Genomic DNA, 15,377 nt, shown 5'->3' with positions numbered 1-15,377 from the left:
GTCAATAAAAAGCCGGTGTATCTCTTTTTATTGCTTTTTTGGGAGTTTTGACGACAACTCGATGAATAGCTCATTGAGTGAGCATGAATTTCCGCAGACCTTTTATCTTAAAAAAAAAACAGTCACCGCTATGTTAGCCACAGTTTTATTCCAATGCCTCAATAATCGTGAACAACGATTATTGACGTTTAATACACAAAAGAACACCCAATTTATATATTATACATCACAATAAACTATTACAAAAACATTAAAATAAAATTTCAAGTGACGCTTCACTCGGGTTGCTGCCAAAACTCTCTGATCATATATAATAAGATTAGAGTAATGGTAGGCCATTGAGATTTTTACTAATGGAATCATTAATATCTAAAAATATTAAATAAAATAACTCATGGTTTTAAGTAATAATTATTATTACAATATATAAATATTGAATTAAACAAAAATAAACTAAAAAGTCTGAATTATAACCATTAGTTATTGTTTTTAATTTGTTGTTCAAGTCACAGACAACTCTTTCGTTTGGCAGCATATAGGTTTACTATAAGGCTGTATGGGCTAAGCCCTTTTGCCTATTGGCGAATTTAAAAACTATGGCACGAAGTTTTGGGATGTTATCAAATAAGTAATTTATTTTTTTGTAAAACAATGCCAGGGCGAAAGAAATGTTGATACATAAACTAAACAACGTAAAAAAATAAAGCATAGTTTTTCAAGTATAAATAGTTTTGACATAAAGTTGGCCCACTTTTGGGCATTGTCCTTTGGCATACCTATTAAGGACCGATGACAATTAAATATTAAAAAATATATTGAAAAAATTGAAATTAAATGAAAAATAAATAATAGTTTAAAAAAACTAACAAAATAGCTTTTATAGAAAATCCAGCTAAAAAATAGAAAATAAATTTGAATTAAAAATAGAAAAATGATTTTATTGTAAAAAAAGCGTGGGCTTGGTATCAATAGTTATAAATATTTTATGAACAGATATGAGTAGAAGGGTTACTTTATTAGTATCCTGAAAAGCACCCCACGCCTTTTTTTTACAATAAAATAATTTTTTCTTACACTGTTTTTAATTCAAATTTATTAAAATTTATTTTCTTATTTTTTTAGTTGGATTTTCTATAAAAGCGTATTTTGTTAGTTTTTTTAAACTATTATTTATTTATAGCTTTCATTTGATATTATAGTTCTTAAAAATTCACACCTTCATATCAAAATTTTATACGAAAATGTTTTTTTTACTAGTTAATTCAAAATAGAGTTTTTGCACTTAGCAGATTTTGGTTTGACAGCGACTATGTTATGAAATAAATAATATTATTATTATTTGAGAACTTGTACGCGCCAATTATGTTAGAAAAATGTGTATGTAAATATATAGTTTTTTTTTGTTGACTGTGTACCTCAAAAAAATTATACTAGAAATGAGATTCATTTTTCTTTTGTTATAATTCACAGCCGTGCTTATGGAATAAAATAAAAATAATAATAAATACATACTTTTGTAAAAATATGTTTTTCTTTTGAAAAATTGCTCTGACAACGGTAGGCAGCGGCTCGTCTGTGCCCCGGCGTTGCTGATGTCCATGGGCGACAATAACCATTCACCATCAGGTGGGTCGTGTGGCTCGTATTTCGATTTTTTTTTATTGCTTAGATGGGTGAACGAGTTCACAGCCCACCGGATGTTAAGTGATTACTGGAGCCCATAGACATCTACAACGTAAATGCGCCACCCAACTTGCGATATAAGTTCTAAAGTCTCATGTATATACAACAACGCATAGCTGCTTCACGGCAGAAATAGGCAGGGCGGTGGTACCTACCCGCGCGGACTCACAAGAGGTCCTACCACCTTGAGGTCTTTCCAAGGCAAAATTGAACTTGTTTACGCTACTAGTCTCATTCCTCTCCATATGAGATCAATTGGATCGAATTTAAATGGGTTGAACAGTTCTATTTGAGGGGACTGGGTTCTGTAGGTGATGGGCTATTTAAAAACACTGCTTCATCTATATATATAAAAATGAATTGCCGTTCGTTAGTCTCGCTAAAACTCGAGAGCGTCTGGACCGATTTGGCTAATTTTGGTCTTGAATTATTTGTGGAAGTCCAGAGAAGGTTAAAAAGGTAGGTCAATACGAAAATGCTCGGAATTAAATAAAAATAACAATTTTATTTTTCCTTTGATGTGTCCCCCGTAGGACGGGTTCATTTTTTTTTGTTTTAAGTTTATTTTGTACAAAAGTTTAGGTCTTTTATTTATCGATTAAGGCATTACGAAGTCTGCCGAGTCAGCTAGTGGTTAATATATATTACATTGCAAACACTTTGTACACTATTACACCATTATAATATTTTATTTTTATAAAACCCTAAGATGTTGCACTGTCCGTGTCTAGATAAGTCATTGTCCTTTCTGAAGAGGAGATTTTAGTCGTCTTTGGGTTGGTATTATAATGTCTTTGCGAACACAAATGGAAACAAAGAAAGGTTTTTATTTAAGACGAACACAAATATAAAGAAAGAAGGAGAAAGTAAACAAGAAATAGATAGTCCAAGCAACACAAGCGGTACACGAAATAAAAAAGCAATAATTAAAAGGCGTAGTACAGAAAGGTAACACAGGATGCGCGTTCGCAAGTCAGATTACGACTGGTGGTGGTGGTGGCGGTGGATCGGTAAAAATGCGACGACCGGTTCGTCTATGCACCGATGTACTCGCGAAATATTATCGCCGCCGCTATACTGCAGTTATCGCCTGACTTTATTATATTGTGAATTTAATTTTGTTTAGTGTATATAATGTTTTGTATGATTGTGTGATAAATGAATGTGTTGATATAAAATAAACTATGTGAGTCACCCACAAGATAATCATCTGTTTTAAACATTTAAATAAGCATTCCAATATTCGAAAACTGTTAATTCACACGTGACAAGTGTGGCCTGCCCTGCAAAGGCCTGTGGCCTTTCACCGTTGTCAAACGATTATTAAGCCACCACAAACGTTTGATCCTAAAGAAACACATTAATAAAACAAAATAATTCACACAACTCTACTCCGGGCGTTCCCGCCAAAAAGGCTTGCTTGAGCATTATTATTTCTTTAAGGGATTTTATGACCTGGTAACTAAGACCTTTAAGTCATGTCTTATTTATATTCTTAATTTTATGAAAAATGATAATATGGACTGAAATGAAATGAAATGAAGATGATTAATTTGAGAAATTAATTATCAACTGTGATGAAATTAAATTAAGTGAGGTGAGATGATATGCGATGAAATATAATCTTAGTAAAATGGTGATCATTTACTGAGATTTTTTCAGTGGACTTTTTGGAGGATCCCGAGAAGTTACGTCCAGCGAATTTGTTTCATTTTCCCACATTTGTGCACTTTCACAGATATTAAACAGTTAATAAACTACCGTTATTACACATTTAAACCTGAAGAAATACTAAATAGACAAAATAAAACAAATCACACAACATCACTCCACGCGTTCGCGCCAAAAAGTCCCTTGAGAATTAACGACGGGCAAATATCTGATAAAAAAACCAACTATGATATCTGCGTATAATCTATATACCCTAGCAACCGTTGGATCAATTGCACATAACGTCATACAAGTTGACGTTAAGATAATTAAATACATATTTACAAAAAAGAAACATGTGAGTTTGAAAATATTATTTTATATTCGTGTATTGAATTGTTTTTATGTTTAAATTGAAGGGTGAAAGGATGCTTGTCTTAAGCAACATCTATCTTTGTAATGAAAGGCGCGTTTTATTTGGTACTTTTTTTTTCCTACCTATGCTGATAGCCTTGAGAGGCTATTTCAGCTTCGCCCTAACGTTTGTAGGTGAGCTCACGGGGCTCAAACCGGAGAGTTGCTAACACTGACACTAGCAAGAGCAGTGCTTCGCGGAAACTACCACCGGATCGGAAACGCGACCCACTGAGAAGATCCTGTCTGTGGGTTAATTCGCTCGTCGAGCCCTTCGTCGCAAGCGACGGGTTCGACGAGGACGGTGACCAGATTTGGTACTAGTGACCCGCCCTCACTTCGCCTCGGAAACTGTAATTTATTATTGATTTCTCCACTATTTAATGGATGTTATTATACATATAAAACCTTCTTCTTCAATCACTCTATCTATTAAAAAAAACCGCATCAAAATCCGTTGCGTAGTTTTAAAGATTTAAGCATACACAGGGACAGACATATATAGAGACAGAGAAAGCGACTTTGTTTTATACAACTTTAAGTAGTGATTAGTATCAATAATTCAATGTTTTGAAATGAACTTCAATTAATAGCTGATTTAAATAGCTGAAGAAGCTTTTTTTTTCGATATGACATTTTTACCAAAATTTAAACTTCAAATGGCTCTGCTGTCAAAAATGTTGCTTAGACCAAATAACCTATCACCTCTCGATATTATCTTTTACAATGGCTACACTTAAGACATAGATAATACACATAAATTAGTTATAGATAAGCAACTCAAACACTCAACAAAATTGTTTACGGGCGTTAGCCACTAGATGGCTTCACTTCGATTAGTTACTCATTGCTCCTGTAGATGGCAGTAACATATTATCTATCCTATATTTTATTTTTGTTATAAGATTTTGCAAATTTCCACAACAATTAAAGACTTGTATGATTTATTAATTTTTTATTTTCCGTGTTTAGTTATACAATAATTAAATGTCTTAACTTTAACAGCATATATGTTTACGGACATCCCCTTTAAGATGTTTCACTGGTGGTAGGCCCTCTTGTGAGTCCGCGCGGGTAGGTACCACCGCCCTGCCCATTTCTGCCGTGAAGCAGTAATGCTCTTCGGTTTGAAGGATGGGGCAGCCGCTGTAAATATACTGAGATCTTACAACTCGTGTCTCAAGGTGGGTGGTGGCATTTACGTTGTAGATGTCTATGGACTCCAGTAACCACATAACACCAGGTGGGCTGTGAGCTCGTCCATCCATCTAAGCAATAAAAAAATAAAATAAAACAGATGTCGCTAGTTTCCATACAAAAATTTTTTTGTCTTAAAGTATCGCAGATTCAGGGTGATAACTATTCATGCGCTCTGACAAGGCGTCCTACCGCCGGTCACAACGCAAAATTTTTTTTTGTGGGATATTATATACCTTCATCGCGGAAGTCGTCCGTGAATATCTGCTAAATAAAATACGTAATTCATTAGAATAATGTGTAGCTGTCTGCGGCATTCGAACGTCGGTACGGACGTGTCGCTTGGTACTTGTACACTAGCCGTCTTATCCTTTAGGCCGCGACGACTTAAAATTGTATCCTATCAACCCCTAACCTCTCTGAACAGATATTTTTGTTTTCTATTCGAAGCATGAGCGGGGACACGCTGTATGAAAGACCACAGAGAAGGAATGTTCCCGAAATACGAGCACACGACTATTTATACGGTAAATATTCTTTTTTCTTTTATTATTGAGGGATTACTGGTGGTCTGGAGGGCTTTCCAGTTTCACCAGGACAGCTGGGCGAATAAAGGCTCAGCCAGGAGGGGTGGGATTTGTTAACAGCTGTCCAAGCGCCTCCGAAGGAGACCTAACAACTCGAGAGTAGCTGCTTCGCGAATGAATCTACTATCGGATCGGAATCACGACCCGCTGAGAAGATCCGGCGGGAGACTCAACGGGCATGATAAAATTAAATAATCTCCGTCTTTGTTGCCAGCTTTAGTAGAGAAGTCGCTTCGGATCATCTTTATCTACTATCGGTTCTTTGTGCTCTGAGCACCAGACATCGTTCACGTCGAACCCGTCGCTTGCGACGAAGGGCTCGGCGTGTAAATTAACCTACAGACACGGCCCACTGAGTTTCTCGCCGGATCTTCTCAGTGGGTCACGATTCCGATCCGGCGGTAGATTCAGCTAACCACTGCTCTTGTTAGGGCTAGTATTAGTAAATTCGCCAGGTTGAGCCCCCTGTGTGCTTAGTGCGAGTTTTTTAACTTTCCCGATAACGTAAAAGTTAACTCAAATTTGTGTATAGAATTGGAACGTTTGCCTACGTTTGACTTTCTAACTCCATACAAATTTGAGTTAACTTTTACGTTATCGAGAACGTTAAAAAACTCGCACTATGCACACTGAACTCGGGTACAGGTTTGGTGAAGCTACTATAACCAGGAACAGGATCATTGAACCGACGTGTTTTTTTTAACTATATATAGTGTTCTGTTATAATTATCTATTAATAATATTAATAGTCTTTTATTCTAATATTCACTGGTGGTAGGACCTCTTGAGAGTCCGCACGGATAGGTACCACCGCCCTGCCTATTTCTGCCGTGAAGCCGCAATGCGTTTCGGTTTGAAGGGTGGGGCAGCCGTTGTAACTATACTGAGACCTTAGAACTTATATCTCAACGTGGGTGGCGCATTTACGTTGTAGATATCTATGGGCTTCAGTAACCACTTAAAATCAGGTGGGTTGTGAGCTTGTCCAACTATATAAGCCATAAAAATAAAAAATTAGAACATAACTAACAAAATATTCTAAAAAGTTTTTTTTTATTTTTTTTATTTCATTGCTTAGATGGACGTGGACGAGCTTATGGCCCAGGTGCTAAGTGGTTACCGGAGCTCATGGACATCTACAACGTAAACGCACACCTACCAAGCTTCATCTCTGCACTCCCCTAAGGTAGACTGTTAGAGAATGCCTATGGCATTAAGTCCGCCTTTATACTTTATAGTATAAGAAGTTATAAATAAATAAATAAATGCCGCATTGAGACATAAGTTCTAAGTCCAAGTTTTTACAGTCCAACGGCTTTTTAAGTCGGAACGCATTACTGCTTTACGGCAGAAACAAGCCGAGTTGGTAACTCTACTATATAACTCTACTGCCCCCAAACGCAGATCAGTTTGGGGACTAGACTGATTACTTTCCGGATTTGTCTCATCTAGGAGCCAGTTTCTGTCGACATCCTAGACACGTCGTTAGGGATCCTCCCGATTCACTATTGTTGTCATTAGACGCCTGGAGCTTTAGCAATAGGAGCAGGTTTAGGTACTCTGGTAACCCTACCCGTCGAACTCGTCAAAGCGTTCGAGATTGTACCTACCCGTGCGGACTCACAAGACGCCCTACCCCCAGTAATTTAAGTCTAACCCTGTATTATTTATATATATATATATATATTCATTTTCAAGTCCAGATTGAAATCGCACTACTTTGCTTCTATGATATAACTGTATAAGTTCCTACTTCTTTTGTATTTTACCTTGTATATTTTTAGTATTTATTTGTATTTAATCGTATGTAAGTTTATCTTATATGGTATTTATTTTTCACATGTGTACTTAAGTATATATTTTTATGTAAGTTTATTAAGATATAGCACCGTCCAGTTAACTTATTCCTCTCCCTGCAAGGTTGCCTGGAAGAGATCGCTTTCAGCGATAAGGCCGCCGATTTATATACCGACTTTTGTTTTATTACTTTACTGTGTACATATTAAGGTGTTATATAAATAAAGAGTTATTATTATTATTATTTTCCTAGATTCAACGTTCATTGTATCCGGCGCAAGGGACTATGCGAGGACCGCTTTCAAAGGCGCAATGGCATCGGCTCAAGTTGTGCGTAATTTCAAATCAAACAGCTTCACTCTTGTTACTCGAGATGGGCAGACCTATTGTTGTTATGGCCCTTGTAGGCAGAGTGCTTAGTGCGAGTTTTTTAACGTTTTCGATAGCGTAAAAGTTAACTCAAATTTGGATGCAGTTGGAACAGCGCCCCTAGCGGCAAACGTAGTCAAACGTTCAAACGTTAACTTTTACGCTATCGAGTACGTTAAAAAACTCGCACTAAACACAGAGACGAGCGTATGGCCGAACCTGGTGGTGAGTGGTTACCGTCACTCATGGACGTCAGCAATGCCAGAGGCAGAGCCAAGCCGCTGCTTACCACCAAATATTCCCATCAAATCTGGTTTGAAGAACCACGTGTCATAGCGCTCGGGAAACGCCGTGGAGGGGACTTCATTCTATGTGTTTAGTGGAAGTTTCCTTCCCGTGGTTTGCCATTAGGGGCGCTGTTTCAACTCCATACAAATGTGAGTTAACTTTTACGCGTTCGAGAACATTAAAAAACTCGCACTAAACACATTAGTGTCGGATGTTAAGTGGATGAAATATCTGGAAACGCCCTATGGATGAAATCTGCTTCGGTGGTGAGTGGTGCGATATTGACATTAATATATCTTGAGACAACATGTCAATTGTATAATGACTGCAACCGGTATACTATTTTGTAATAGACATCTCAGTATCATATTTAATTAAATTTTTAATTTTGTCGGTAATTCGTTTTCTTGTTCTTCTGCTTTGCCATCAGTTTCTTTCTAAAATCTACCAGGACCAGAACCAGTTGAACTTAAGAGTAATTTTAGCTGTTGTTTCTAGATCATTCAGCCGGTTTACAGAACTATGTTCTCGAACATCAAGAAATATCCACGAATGCGCGTCGGTAAGTTTTATCTATTTATTGCTTAGCTTGGTGGACGAGCTCACAGCTCACCTGGTGTTAAATGGTTACTGGAGCCCATAGACAACTACAACGTAAATGCGCCGCCCACCTTGAGATAATATAAATTTTAAGGTCTCAGTATAGTTACAACGACTGCCCCACCCTTCAAACCGAAACGCATTACTGCTTCACGGCAGATATAGGCAGGGCGGTGGTACCTACCCGTGCGGATTCACAAGAGGTCCTACCACTAGTAATGCTCTAGCAGATTGACTTTCTCGCCGGATCTTCTCAGTGGGGCACGATTCTGATCCGGTGGTAGATTTAGCCCAACCTGTTGGCCAAACTTACTGGCCAATTGTTGCAACGACCCCCTCTCACCACTACGCCTATACCGGCCACGGGAGAAGACGTTACCATTAAACTTTTATATATATTTATTGCTTAGATGGGTGGATGAGCTCACGGACAATCTAGTGTTGAGCGGTTACCGGAGCCCATAGACATCTACAACGTCAACGCCGCCACCCACCTTGAGACATGAGTTGTAAGGTCTCCGTTTTAACAGTACAACGGCTGCCCCCCTCTTCAAACCGAATCGAAGTCCATCGTAAGTACGTATTTCATTAGAAAAATTGATACCTGCCGGCGGGATTCGAACCCCGGCACTGTCACGTCGCTGGATACGAATGCACCGAGCACCTTATCCTTTAGGCCACGACTACTTCTACCATACTTCATGCCACAAGTCAACAGTTGATATATTGAAGTTTTTTTTTTGCAGTATATTATCCGAATTGCCGTCTACCAGACCACGTTGACGCCTCGTACGGCGCCTACGTGAGGAGGAGGAGGATCGCCCCGGCGGCTTCTACTCCGGAACTCCTGGGAAAGGAACGCTTCAAATATTGCGCTGCGTAAGAGCAACTTAAATAACTCCATTGCCCCCAAACGCAGATCAGTTTGGGGACTAGACTGATTACTTTCCGGATTTGTCTCATCTAGGAGCCAGTTTCTGTCAAAGTCCTAGACACGTCGTTACGGATCCACTAATGTTGTCATAAAGCCGCTTTCTGACTACGCTATAATATAATGGCATATAGTATATAGCTCATAGCACAACAATCAAATAAAATAAAAAAATATTCAACATAAATGAAAGTACATACTTGTTGAACGTCAAAAGAACTACCGCCAATTCACAAAAACTAGCCTCCGTCCTGAGAAGAACTGGCAAGAAACTCAGCGGGCTTTTTTTTTTTTTTTTAATATTAGATTTATTATCGTGCACCATACGTCGTTATCGATACGTTCACACTGTATTGTACTATATATTATTGACTAAGTAATACGCTGCTATACTATATGGCACTATAGATAGCGTAGTCTGAAAGCAGCTTTAGACGCCTGCAGCTTTAGCTATAGGAGCAGGCTTAGGTACTCTGGTAGCCCTACTCGTCGAACTCGTCAAAGCGTTCGAGATGCAACTTAACTCACACACCAGCCCACTGAGTTTTTCGCCAGATCTTCTTAGCGGGTCGCGATTTCGATCCAATGGTAGATGCACTCGCGAAACAGCTGCTTTTGTCTTCGGAGGCGCTTGGGTAGCTGCTATGGAATCCCACTCAGGTTTAGCTGAAAGGACCTTCAGTCCACCGTTCTCCTTCCACCCTTAAAAAAAGAAATTTAAGTTACGACAGATTTAGGATTTTGTGCACGTTAAATCTGAATGTCTATTATTGTTGTCGGCCACGATACTCAAACGAGGGGGTCGCGCGGAAGCGAAGTGCGGGGTGCGGGGTGACCCGAACAAAACGTGATGACAGACGGACGCGAGGACAGCTTGAGTTATTAGGTCTCCTTCGGAGGCGCTCGGGCAGTTGTTAGCAAATCCCACCCCTCCTGGCTGAGCCTTTGCTCGCCCAGCTGTCCTGGGAAAGGCCCCGGGCCACCAGTAATCATTCAATCACATAAAAAAAATACGCGAGGACAGACGTGACTATAAGCAATAAGCTGCAGGACTTAAAAATAAATTAAAATTATAAAAAGCAGTAATAAAAGCATCTCAAAATGTAAATTTATTATTTTGTTCAATTCCTGAACAGTTGTCTGTTGATACCAGGCCACGTCAAGTTTTGGCTGTGCCGAGTACGACTCCCGACTTCCAGCCTCAGACGCCGGAGTGCGCACCCTCGCTCCCCCACAAGCCGAGGAGCAGAGGAACTCAAAGCCTTTACAGGTATGAATCCAGAATAGATTGAGTGGAGTATAGGGTGACTATATGGTGTTATATATAACAGATTTTGAGCTATATAGTAGAAGTCGTCGTGGACTAAAGGATAAGACGTCCGGTGCATTCGTATGTAGCGATGCACCGGTGTTCGAATCCCGCAGGCGGTTACCAATTTTCTAATGGAATACGTACTTCACAATTGGTCAAGATATAACATCGTGTAATAAAAATCAAACCCGCAAAATTATAATTTGCGTAATTACTGGTGGTAGGACCTCTTGTGAGTCCGCACGGGTAGGTACCAGCGTCCTGCCTATTTCTGCCGTGAAGCAGTAATGCGTTTGTGTTTGAAGGATGGGGCAGTCCGTGGCGCATTTAAGTTGAAGATGTATTTGGGCTCCAGTAACCCCTTAACACCAGGTATGGTGTTAAGCTCTCTCCACTTATTTATTTATTATTTATTACACTTCATGTAAAATTTACATTGGCGGACTTAATGCCTAAGGCATTCTCTACCAGTCGACCAAAGGTAGTGCAGAGTGAATAGTGGTAGGTGCAATGAAATTCATATTAAATTACAAATAGATACACAAAAAAAGTATATACATACATATATACACAAGCACATATACATACATACATACACACATATATATACAGTATTAAAACAATCTAAGCAATAACCAAAAAAGTTTCATATGTTTTACATAAAAACATATTTACAATTACATAAACAAGGTTTTTCATAATATATATAAATAGTTACGCTAGTTTCTTCAGGAAGACTGTTTCTGTGTTTCTAACAGGGAGTCATCAGCCCAGACGGTTCCTTGGCAGCCCGACGCAAGACCAGCCGAAAGTTGCGAGCGAACTCCAGAAGTGTTATACCTCGATAAGTTGGAGTGGGGTATGTTTTATTGTTTAGACAATAGAGTCAGTTTTGCAGTGAGCGTTTTTGTAAACAGATCGGTCCATTTGATATTGCCACTAGCCTTAGCCGATTTTGGATCATTAGATTGAAGTCTTGATTATATTGGTACAATACTGGTACAATACTCGGACAATACTCGGACAATACTCGGACAATACTCGGACAATACTCGTACTATACTCGTACAATACACGGACAATACTCGTACAATACTCGTACAATACTCGAACAATACTCGAACAATACTCGTACAATACTCGTACAACACTCGTACAATACTCGGACAAAACTCGGACAATACTCGTACAACACTCGGACAATACTCGTACAACACTCGAACAATACTCGTACAATACTCGTACAACACTCGGACAATACTCGTACAATACTCGTACAACACTCGTACAATACTCGGGTACAATACGGGTACAATACTCGGGTACAATATTCGTACAATACTGGTACAATACTCGGGTACAATACTGGTACAATTCTTAGCCCAATACAAATGCCGCCACCCACCTTGAGACCTTACAACTCATGTCTCGATCTGTCGATCTGTCGATTAGGAATAATTTTCCGGCCTATTTCTTCCACGAAAGCGGTTTAGACTTTAAGCGCGGGTCAGTTGCTATTTAAATAAAGAGTACTGCAATTTCATATCTCAACGTCGGTGACTGAATTCTTGTCTTCAATTATTTAGGGCTTATGTAGGTTCTTTTGTATCGTTTCTGAATCCTCTGCTTCTCATCTCCAAACCTTCAATATCTTTTCGAGACCTTATAGATATTTACTGTTCACCCTGTTTCTTCCAACTCCTAAAACCGTCACTAGAGAGCGCTGTAATACGCAAATCCGTTGTCATGATACCCTTGTCATAAGTGACACTGTATGCTAGATTATTGATTTTTTACTTTAATATACAAGTTTTTCTAATCCAAGTTTATTTTAATAATCATCCCTCGGAAAGTCGAACATGGTCCTTCGAGCCGGATAAGAAAACAACTAATGATAAACAACAATTTTAAGTGCAAAAGAACGTTACAAACCGTAATTAACACGAAACTATTTCGTTGCTAAGTACTAGTGAATGTGAAGAATGGGCCCGGAAAGTTATATTAAATTGCAAACCGATGTTCAAAATAAGATATTTAAGGCACAGGTTAATTTCAAAAAGTCACCTGCGTCTAGAATAACAAGGGAATATATCGAAACGAGATTGCAATTATTGGAACAACACTGGTTAGTGTGAAGAAAATCACCAGAATGTTATATTGGGATGCGAAAATAACGAATATAGCTATTAAACAAAAGGTACAATAACAAACGTTACATCGCGAACAGCATTCTGGCCAGGCTGGTGGGCCAAAGGGCTTTATCTTCAGAGTCATCCAACGGTGTTAAACAAATACTCGATACGACAAATGATTGCTTGCACGCTTTATCTAACCTTGGTATACCTGTATCGACATGGGACATCCTGATTATATATCTCATCACAATAAAATTGGATAATGAATCCCAGAAACAATGGGAACAAAAACTAAGCGAACAGGCTGATCGATTGCCTACACTAAGCGAGTTCCAATCATTCCTGGAATCAAGATATCGAGCACTCGAGTTTTTAGAACCAAACCAAAGAAGAGAGTTTAGAGGCAAAGATGCAGCGGATAAACCGAAGGTGTTCAGCGTGACGACGTCTGTATCCTGCCCATTCTGTTCGGGACATCACTTGCTTGATCAATGCAAGAAATTTGTACAAGAAGCCATCGGGAATCGCCGGGACTTCAGCGGGAGCCAGCACAAGAACCGCAGGCAGCGGATCACGTGGAGCGTGTTGTCAGCCATTTTTCTAACAGTGAAATGAGATCAAGTAGTCAAGTAATGTTAGCTAGCGCATTAGTTTATGTATCCAACAAGGGTATGTATCACACACTTAGGGCATTGTTGGATCAGGGCTCTCAAGCCTCGTTTATTAGTGAACACGCAGTTCAACTTTTGCAGCTTTGAAGGTTGCCAGTTCTAAGTATCATATCTGGTTTAGGAGGAGAAAAATCTAGTATTTCAGTAAAACATATGGTTCAATTTAAAGTACAGTCCACATATAACTCTTTTAGCTATCCCGTTCAAGCCTATGTTTTAAACTGCCTAACATCCACTCTTCCTTCACAGCAAATTCAATTTCAGGATTGGCCGGTATTGTTGCAATTGCAGATGGCTGATCCAGGATATGGTACACCAAGCAATATAGATCTTCTACTGGGCGCTGATGTGTATGGTCAGGTTTTGTCAGAAGGCATATTGAGAAATCCACCTGGAACCTTGACAGCTCAAAATACACAGCTGGGATGGATCCTGTCGGGACGAGTTTAAGTTAGTGGGGATACTCCTTACATTATTAGCGCACATACCCATGACAACTCAATCAATGATTTGCTGCGTCAGTTCTGGGAGATTGAAACTGACTAGCATCATCCACTTTTATCCAAGGAAGAAGAATCCTGTGAAAGATACTTTGAATCCACTACAACTAGGGACAGTTTGGGTCGTTATGTTGTAGGTCTTCCTTTTCGCGACAACAATCCACTTGCTCAAGAAGAAACTTGAAAATAATCCATTCTTGAAGCAAGAATAATCCAAGGTAATAAATGTAGCCACCTGGCTATGAATCATATAGAAGTAATTAATGACAAACAAGAAGCTGCTAAGCCAGGATGCGTTTATCTACCTCATCATGCAGTTGATTGTTCGCGAGGACAAAAGTACAACGAAGGTCGGCGTTGTTTTCGACGCTTCGTGTAAGGGTACCAGCGGCAAGTCATTGAACAATGATTTATTGGTAGGTCCAAGGCTTCAACCAGAGTTACGACACATAATTATGAAATGGCGTACTTATCCTATATGTTTCGCAGCGGACATAGTTAAGATGTATCGAATGGTCAAGGTCGTACCAGAGCATACTGACTTCCAGATAATGTCACAAGGGTACTATCAAATGTAAGAAATCTAAAATTGTAAGACCAGTCTCCAAACTTTGCATTTTGCCTATCGCTTTTTAACATTACTTACCTGAATAACTGTAGATATTTCATGTAATGTATGTAACTTAAATGTATCTTTGGATGCATCAGCTATTAAGTATTTTGTTATTGTTTAGTTGTAAGTAAGTACGAACTGTTTAAAAGCAACCCTTGACTGAACTTTGTCGTTATTATGGTTTCTTTAATGTGTAAGTTTATATTTAGTTCATGTTGAGCAGTTCTTTATTGATTACTATTAGGTTAAAATGTTACGGTTTCATGGAGATGTTAATTGTACATGTAAAATTTGATGGCCTCATTGTTGGCTATGAACTTTTGTAGTTCATGGTGGGCGGAATGTTCACCCTGTTTCTTCCAACTCCTAAAACCGTCACTAGAGAGCGCTGTAATACGCAAATCCGTTGTCATGATACCCTTGTCATAAGTGACACTGTATGCTAGATTATTGATTTTTTACTTTAATATACAAGTTTTTCTAATCCAAGTTTATTTTAATAATCATCCCTCGGAAAGTCGAACATTTACTACTGAAGGTAAGGCGACTTTTGACGTGGTTAATGGCTTTAATGCTTTCCAGTTTGAAGAAGGTAGAGGGAGACTATAAATTAATGAATCACGGAAGCAT

The 15,377-nt window shown here is 38.8% G+C and overlaps 1 protein-coding gene across 1 annotated transcript in view; it reads left to right on the top strand.

Moving 5' to 3' along the window:
• The first annotated feature begins 3,122 nt into the window (after positions 1 to 3,122).
• Positions 3,123 to 15,377, top strand: part of LOC114243454 (cilia- and flagella-associated protein 91) — a 32,625-nt gene continuing 20,370 nt past the window's right edge. The window contains exons 1-7 of the mRNA XM_089738003.1: positions 3,123 to 3,691; positions 5,395 to 5,471; positions 7,582 to 7,658; positions 8,484 to 8,547; positions 9,332 to 9,464; positions 10,670 to 10,786; positions 11,587 to 11,687. Coding sequence (XP_089594129.1) covers positions 5,396 to 5,471; positions 7,582 to 7,658; positions 8,484 to 8,547; positions 9,332 to 9,464; positions 10,670 to 10,786; positions 11,587 to 11,687 — 568 coding nt within the window. The 5' untranslated portion in view covers positions 3,123 to 3,691; position 5,395. The remainder of the gene's footprint in view (positions 3,692 to 5,394; positions 5,472 to 7,581; positions 7,659 to 8,483; positions 8,548 to 9,331; positions 9,465 to 10,669; positions 10,787 to 11,586; positions 11,688 to 15,377) is intronic.

Source organism: Bombyx mandarina, chromosome 24 (genome assembly GCF_030267445.1).
Source record: "Bombyx mandarina strain Sakado chromosome 24, ASM3026744v2".
Classification (NCBI taxonomy): Eukaryota; Metazoa; Arthropoda; class Insecta; order Lepidoptera; family Bombycidae; genus Bombyx; species Bombyx mandarina.
Note: the sequence above shows the minus strand (reverse complement) of the source record. Positions and strands in the feature narration are given on the sequence as shown.